This window comes from Henckelia pumila, chromosome 2 (genome assembly GCF_033568475.1).
Source record: "Henckelia pumila isolate YLH828 chromosome 2, ASM3356847v2, whole genome shotgun sequence".
NCBI lineage: Eukaryota > Viridiplantae > Streptophyta > Magnoliopsida > Lamiales > Gesneriaceae > Henckelia > Henckelia pumila.
Genome location: NC_133121.1, coordinates 111,170,369 through 111,179,223, shown reverse-complemented (window position 1 = coordinate 111,179,223; position 8,855 = coordinate 111,170,369). Strand labels below are relative to the sequence as shown.

General features: G+C 31.9%; 1 protein-coding gene across 1 annotated transcript; it reads left to right on the top strand.

Moving 5' to 3' along the window:
- The first annotated feature begins 241 nt into the window (after nt 1-241).
- On the top strand, nt 242-6,557 carry LOC140878163 (cytokinin dehydrogenase 3-like). Its single transcript, XM_073281775.1, has 8 exons — nt 242-297; nt 423-516; nt 601-685; nt 4,369-4,908; nt 5,019-5,146; nt 5,417-5,677; nt 5,867-6,120; nt 6,269-6,557. Exons 1-8 carry the CDS (start codon nt 242-244, stop codon nt 6,555-6,557), a joined length of 1,707 nt encoding a protein of 568 aa, XP_073137876.1.
- Nucleotides 6,558-8,855: the final 2,298 nt, after the last annotated feature.

Sequence of the window (8,855 nt, the reverse complement as noted above, 5' to 3'; positions counted from 1 at the left end):
TCTAATTTTTAATTAATCCGTTTGTCCATTTTTTTCCTCTTTATCTAGGCTTTTATTTATTTATGGGATGAAATGATATTTATTTGTTTGTTCTTATAATCCGTTGTTTGACAACTGTATGAACTGCCCTTTTTTTGGTACAATATAGAAGGTGATTTTCAAAACATCTCATTGCTCTTGAATTGACAAAGTAAGTTCTGCGGGCAATGGTGAGTTTAGCGGTGCTGAATTGAAAAAGATAATGGCGAATGAGAAACAAGCTGAAATTGCATTAAGTGATCCGAAACGGGCCAAAAGGTAATCTGTCCTTCCTTTTTGCTTTCATTGCTCTTTAAATAGACGAATTTTATGCGCCGTGTTATGAGTAGAATATTGTTGTTTTAGGATTTTAGCTAACCGCCAATCTGCTGCTTGGTTAAAAGAACGGAAAACAAGAATATTGCAAAGTTGGAACACAAGGTCCAAACAATACAGACAGAAGCAACCACATTGTCCGCACAACTTACTTTGCTTCAGGTGAGAGATTGATTAGATTTTTTATTGTTCAGGATTTTTGGGTTTTAAACTTTTTCTCGAAGACGGGTTTCTGTTTGCTTTCAGCGGGATTCTGCCTGTCTGGCCAACCAGAATAATGAGCTGAAGTTTCGGCTGCAGGCTATGGAACAACAGGCCCAACTCCGAGATGGTGAGTTATGATTTAAAGTTTTTAGTTCTTCTAACTGCATTTTATGGAGGCTTAGTTTCTTTCTTCTTCCTCTTATTTTTTAGATAGTGTATAGGAAAATACCAGGCATTCTGTACCATTCATCAATAAACATAATCTCAATATAATGGTAACAAATATATATATTGAAGATTGCATTGATAGGAAGAAAGAGTTATGCTACCTGAAATAACCGCTGAGTAGGTAATCAGGCCATAAAATTTTACTCCCTGAATGAATGATGTCATAGTAATAACCCTTGGCACTAAATCCTTAACATCGGGAAATTCTTGTTTGGTCTATGTTGTTATTTCAACTTGATAGAACAGTCAAGTGTATGCTAATTAAGGCCATAGTTAGTGTTCTCCTATATCTTTTTTAGTCGCCCTTTTTTATATTCGTTTGACTTGATTACATATTCATTCTTGTAGTTTAAGAGAATTAAATTGACTATTAGCTGCCTTGTTGGTTGGCATAGTTGAGGTTTTGACAATCTGTCATATGAACTGTATGCAGCTGAATGGCTGAATGCTTCAAGGATCGGACAGATGTACAGTGCTTCCTATAGTTTATGAAAGCTTGGGACGCTAACATGTGCTGAAGAAAGGAATCAAAGTTTTTCGAGATTAATACATAGTTTTTTCCTAGTGTTCATTAAATTATAATTCGATTATTTTTTTATTTGAATGATTTATAATCTTGAAAGACTCTATATTAAATTTTATTTTACAAATTTTTGAATTTTGAGTGACTTATAATATTAAAAATTTGTGAATTAAATTTTTTTTTTTGTTTTTTATTTGAACAACCAGAAAAGACAACGCTTTTTTGAAGCGTTGTCTTTTCCAGATACAACGGCACTTAAAAAGCGTTGTCTTTTCCAGAAACGACAACGCTTTTTATATCCAAAAACGACAACGCTTTTTATAAAAGACAACTCTTAAAAAGCGTTGTCATTTTTAGATACGACAACGCTTTTTAAGCGTTGTCGTTTCACTTAAAAAGCGTTGTCTTTTTCAAAAACGACAACGCTTTTTATAAAAGACAACTCTTAAAAAGTGTTGTCGTTTTTAGATACGACAACGCTTTTTAAGCGTTGTCGTATCTGAAAACGACAACGCTTTTTTCGCGTTGTCTTTGAGCGTGGTCTTTTACAACACTGCCTACGACAACGCTTTTTCGGGGACATTAACAACGCGGAAAAAGCGTTGTCTTTGGCCGTTTTTCTTGTAGTGTTGATTTGAAATCTATAGTTTCAAATTTTTCAATCCGAGCACACAATTATTTTTCCAATGTCGCACGAATATTTTTCATATGAGACTTGGTCTCGTCGGCTTGGTGTTGGAGATTCAAAACAAAAAAATTTAGATTTGATTTGTTATGCGTCTAATTAGGGCGATTTTATAAGCCAAATACAACGACCCAGACCCGATAGAGTTTGGACCATGGGGTCCACGTGTTAAAATATCGGTAATTTATAATTCAGTCCCCAGATTTAAACTTAAATTGATAATCAGTCTCTGTCAGAAAAAACTTTGTTTAAACTCCCTGGGCCCACATGTTTTGTTTCGGATGAAATTTGGTACAAAACATGAAAAATATGGTACAAATACATGATATTTGAGTATAAAATGTGTTAGATCTAGTATAAATTTATGATTTTCGAGTACTAAAAAATATTGATATTAATAACACATTTATCTTATTTGGATGAAAATCGGTACAAAACATTGAAAATATGGTACAAATATATGATTTTTGAGTACCCAATGTGTTAGATCTGGTACAAATATATGATTTTTGAGTACTCAAACACATGTTGCAAGTTCACATTAATAAAGATGTTTAGATTTTATACTCAAAATTATATTTTTTGTACTCGATCTTGAACAATTAATGCTCAAATATCTTGTATTTGTACCATATTTTCAATGTTTCGTACTTAATTTTATCCGAGAAAAATAATGTAGGCCCAGGGAGTGCAAACAATTTTTTTCTGACAAGGGACTGATTCTTAATTTGCTTTTGAATTTAGGGACTGAACACCAATTCATCCTATATTGGATCTCAAATCCTAAATAGATTATGGACGTCGTTGGATATAACATTAAGGTAGTGCTTTCACGGAAAGTGCGAATTTTTCCTTGTTATTTATGTTACTGAAAACTTTATTAAAAATTAATTTTGATTTTCTTGAATCGCGTAGGTGATATACGCAATAAATTGTGGTCAAACCAATGGAAATTTTGGTGGGAAATTTGGGAATGGCATAAAAGGTATGCTTTCACGGAAAGTACGAATTTTTCCTTCCTATTTATGTAACTGAAAAATTTATTAAAAATTAATTTTGATTTTCTTGAATCGGGTAGGGGATATACGCAATAAATTATGGTCAAAACAATTAAAATTTTGGTTATAAATTTGGAAAAATAACCTCGTTCAATCATTTTTTTTAAAATTTGGAAAAATAACCTCGTTCAATCATTTTTTTTTAAAAAAAATGATCTCTATGGATATCATTTTCTTAAAAAAAATAATTGACCGATGTTTTTTTTTTTTTTAGTTTCAGAAAATGATTGTTACAATTGAGTTTTGAACTCAAGAACTCGTCCTGTACTAAAGACTTTGTTTAATTCAGATGAGCTATACATTTCATTGGCAGGTTGACCAAGATTAAAAAAACCCCAAATTTGGTCTACCGATGGATGAACTCTTGGGGTATTATCCTAAAGTGAACATCTCATAACCATATCTGGCTACATAAAATATATGTGGTATAATTAATTTTAAGTTTTACCATTAAGTAAACCTTTACATAATTGAAATTATTATGCCATATATAAGCAAAAGTCTCGGTTGACTTACCTAATTATATATGTGACATCTGTAATTTGTATTAATTGCCGAAATAACATCAATCTGACTCTCTAGCTCCTTGAAAATAACGTAACACACATTCTTGATTTTTTAAAAAAAATCAAAATTACTTCAATTTTTTGGTTCTTTAATAAATTGTTTCATGCTTGAATCAATTGCCACAGAGATTTAATGATATACATATAGTGTAATGGTCAATCACAAATTTGAAATGTGAATTTATATGTTTTTATTGCAAATCAAGGAATTGATTAAGGGCCGTTATACTAATTGCTTTCTAGTTATGGAATCTTTACATAGTAAGATAGGAAAAGTCTTATTCCGGATTCTGGAAATTGATACAAAATTCAACGCTCCACATAATTTTATAAGTAAAATATTCATCAATTACATTTAATTGAAATTACTATATTTATAATGAGTGATTATAACAAAAATGGGGTATTAACATAATTAATTTGTTTGACTTTTTGATAACACTATTAAGTTGATTAATTTTAAATTTTAACTTGAATATGGTTTCAAAAAAAAAAAAACTTGAATATAAATTATTATTTTTTACCGTAACACAAGATTCATATCTTTTCTCCAACTTTCCACACAAACTTTATAATTATTTCAAAAAAAAAAAAATGTATATCAAAGCACATAAATCTTTGCAAGTATGTCACCAATCAACAAAAATTTGCTCTCATCTCTCGCCCTAAAATCTATGGATTGGTGCTCTTTCTCAGTCCCTTCAAATTTAATCTTTTTGATCATCACAATCAGCAATCTATTGATATTAGTTGCGGCTAAGGAAAAGCTATGTAAGAACCATGCACCATCACATGATCATGCCGTAAACAGTATTCGCAATGACTCGGAAGCCATTCGACTAGCATCAAACGACTATGGAGATATTATTCACCAAAACCCTTCTGCAGTTCTTTATCCTTCATCAACTAATGAAATCATCGACCTAATCAAATCATCTATCGATAAGTTTAGGCCATTTACCATAGCTGCAAGAGGCAATGGACACTCTGTCAGGGGACAGGCCATGGCAAGGGATGGAGTGGTGGTGAACATGAAATCTTTGGGTGACATTGGATTCAGAATTAGGGTTTCTTCCAATCCTTCGTTAGGGTTTTATGCAGATGTTGGAGGTGAGCAGTTATGGATCGACGTTTTGCGCGAGACGTCGAGGCACGGCCTCATGCCTGGAACATTGACCGATTATCTATACTTAACTGTGGGGGGAACACTTTCTAATGCGGGAATTGGTGGTCAAGCATTCTTACATGGTCCTCAAATTAGCAATGTTCTCGAACTTGATGTTATAACTGGTACAATATTTAATGTATATTCCTAATATATTATATGTATGTTTGTGTGTTTGTGTAAAAATTATTTGGTTGAATGATATTTGTTGCTTTTTGATATGCTGGATATTTAGGTACCGGGGCCTTGATCACTTGCTCCAAAACAAAGAATTTCGACCTATTTTTTGGAGTTCTAGGAGGACTCGGGCAATTTGGCATAATATCAAGAGCAAGAATTGTCCTAAAAAAAGCACCGACGAGAGTGAGTGATTCATGCACATTTTGATCATCTAATTAAGATAATCGTACAATTGCAAATTCTTAAGATTATGCATATATACATTGTTTGAGACATATCAGCACTGAATTAGTTTTACGTTTGCGTTATATCAAAAAAATGATGACTAAAATTACAAAAGAAAAAACAACAAAGATAAGGAACGAATTTGAGTTTATATTTGGATCATATAATTAACATGCATAAACATATACGAGTTTCTTATTAATTGATTCTTCATTGTTATTTTCATAGGTAAAATGGGTGAGATTGTTGTATAGTGATTTTGCCATATTCACCAGGGATCAAGAACATCTCATCTCAAGTAGTTCCCCAAACTATATGGAAGGTTTCATTGTTGCAAGTGAGTCCACTCCCGATAGTTGGCGATCTTCCTTTTCTTCAACTTCCAATCAAAACGACGTTGCTTCAAAATTGTTGAAGAACAAAGGTCTCCTCTACACCATAGAATTGGTCAAGTACTATGACAATCAAAGTGCAAGTACCATTGATAAGGTAACATCTTTCTATCCGTTGGCTCGCGCGCTCGTCTTCATGTTTATTCGAGTCCTAGCATATATATACATTGTTAGGTCTTAATCAACATCGAAGAAAGATACGTCCCATGAAAAATTTGCAAACAAATTAAAATATCAAATGATTAATCCTCAAAATGGCTAACGGTTAAATTAATTAATTTGGCAGGACTTTCAAGGATTGCTCCAAGAGTTGAACTTCATTCCTGGTATTGCTTTCAACAAAGATGTCCCTATTTTTGATTTCCTCGCCAGAGTTGGAGATTTGGATCACCCCAAAACAATGCAAGCACATCCATGGCTGAATCTATTCATACCAAAGTCTCGGATTCAAGATTTCAATTCTCGAATTTTAGTCAACATGATCCCGAGATTCAACGATACCAATGGCCTATACATTTTCTACCCACTTAACAAAATCAAGTAATCATATTTACAATGCTTATAATTCGTAGCCAAACATATCAGGCATCGATCATATTTTGCTTCGCCATATTATTCGATTTTTTATATATATTTTTTCTCATGAACTAAATTATATATATAGTAATTGCTGAATGCGTACATACAGATGGGATGATCGAATGTCAGCTGTGATACCAGATGAAGATGTGTTCTATACTATTGGATTGCTCCATTCAAGTAATCCGAATGCATTCGAGAAGTTTGACGATTTAAACAATGAGATACTGGGATTATGTGAGAAGGCTGGGATCAAGGTGAAACAATATCTTCCTTATTTTAAATCCAAGGGAGGTTGGATCGAGCATTTTGGCTCTAAATGGAGCATATTTCAGAAAAGGAAAAGAATGTTTGATCCCAAAATGATATTGTCACCGGGCCAAAGAATTTTCAATTAATTTGCCTGATACTTCGGTAGAATATATTAATGGCATTGATGCGTATGGAAGATTTCGTCAAAATACCTATGGTGCTTCATATATATATTCTTGTCAAAATTTTAAGTACTTTTAAAGATTATAATATATAGGCCAGTAACTTGGCCTTATCAACGTGTTTAAGCACACAAGCTAGGCATGCATGAAGCGCCAAATTTAGTTGTAAAATTTCAATATAATATCTAGGGGTGCGAAAAAATACCGAAATACCGAAAAACCGTACCGAAAAAATTACCGAAATTATCGTACCGAAATTTTCGGTATCGGTATCGGTATGGTAATTTTTTTTTTCGGTATACCGGTATACCGAAATACCGAAAAATAATTTTTTAAAAAAATATATATATATGAAAATTTTTGGTATACCGACTTTTTTGTCGGTTCGGTATACCGACAATTTTTCGGTATACCGAATTTTTTTGAATTCCGTATCGGTACACGGTATAGATTTTCGCCATACCGAAAGTTCGATATACCGAAAATTCGGTATATTCGGTATACGATACGGTATCGATATGGAAAAATTCCATACCGATTTTTTCGGTATGGTATACGATATCCGATTTTAGGTATGGTATACCATACCGACCCACCCCTAATAATATCTATGCTAGTTATATGTAACCAAGTTTTCGGTATATCGAAAATCGTTGTTCGAAAATCGATACAACGTCGGTATAAATTTTTTTATACGTAATTTTCGATGCGATATATGTTTTTGGATCCAAGACACTACCTCACGGACAGTACTCCAAAGTCCCAACTCGCACGCAGAACTCAACTTCGAATTTTAATTTTTAGGGCATAAATAAAAATTAGGTCAGGATTTAGGCAGACAAATTATATTGGGTTCAAAAGTTTGTCCCATGTATGAAAATTTGGGCTTCAATTCCCTCTAATTTTACTTCTAATGACCCATATGCAATTTAAATTAAATATATATACTAAGTTGGTTAATTTCCTCGATTAACGGATCGTTTTCAACTATTATAATATAATAGAAATATAAATGATTTCCGTGAAGTTAATTTGGGCTGAATTGGAAATAGTCAATAAATTAAATGAGAATGCCGATCGAATGCATGATTCTCATTCGTGTGCTTATTAAATAATGAAAATAGTGATAATTTATGCATTATTTCTTGTATAATCTTAAGGGGCAAACCAAAAAAATAAAATAAAAAGCAAAACAAGATATTACTTTGACCAATACGGAAGTCATCTGACCAAATCTTAATAAAAACAGACATTATTTATATGTTAATTTCTAGTCTTCTAGAATCAAATCCTTGGAATCGATATAATTAAATATTCTATTAGCAAAATTAATCTTATCACTTATGAATAGATTGTTTATGAAAATATATGTAAGTTAACGTAAGTGCCAAAGTTAAAGCCACTTGGAATATAATATTTACTTGTACTTGGATATATTTAGATGAGTGTTCACACTGTCAAACAATAATATTGTTTATTAGTCAGTTCACATTTGAGTTCTAATGAACAGAAATCATGGAGTTGAATATAATATTACACTTGCATGATATGAGTGCATGTGAACACTTTTACTCGAGTCATCGTATATATAATAAGGGTGGTCTATTAATTCTTCTTTTTCGTTAGAAAATATAATGGAAGTTCCTAAAAGAGTAGACTAAATATTTCTATGTTAGATTATACATATTAAATTGAATATGTAGTCATGTCCAAAATATGGGAACACATATAAAAATATATAATCATTTATATTAGTTCAAACTAAAGAAGATTCCATTTATTAAGAGAAATGTACAGACTACAGTCAGAGCTAGAGTTTAATGTGGGATTTTCACGGAGATTTAATTTGATGTTATGTAAAAAAAATATTTACATGTGAGGTCCACCAAAAACTTATGGAGAAAACCTTTGATTCAAAAAAAAAAAAAAAACTTATAGATAAAACCTCTATTCAATTTTTAAGTAATGTTTAGAGGATAGAATCATGTAACCGAATTTCACAAGCTAATCAACTTGAGAATATAATCTATTTTCAAAAAACCCTTTATATCCCATAGAATTAATTGCTAAGATATATAATTTATAACAAAATAATTAAATAGTGTCTAAAAAATCTTTGTGCTTGAGTCAAACTTTTATAACTTTTATTATGAAGTAGCTAGCTAGTAGCCCTCTCCTTACCACAAAATATTAAAATTACGGAAGAACCCCTTACCTTCCCATCTTGACCATCAGTTCATGAATTTGATGCTTAATTTTCCA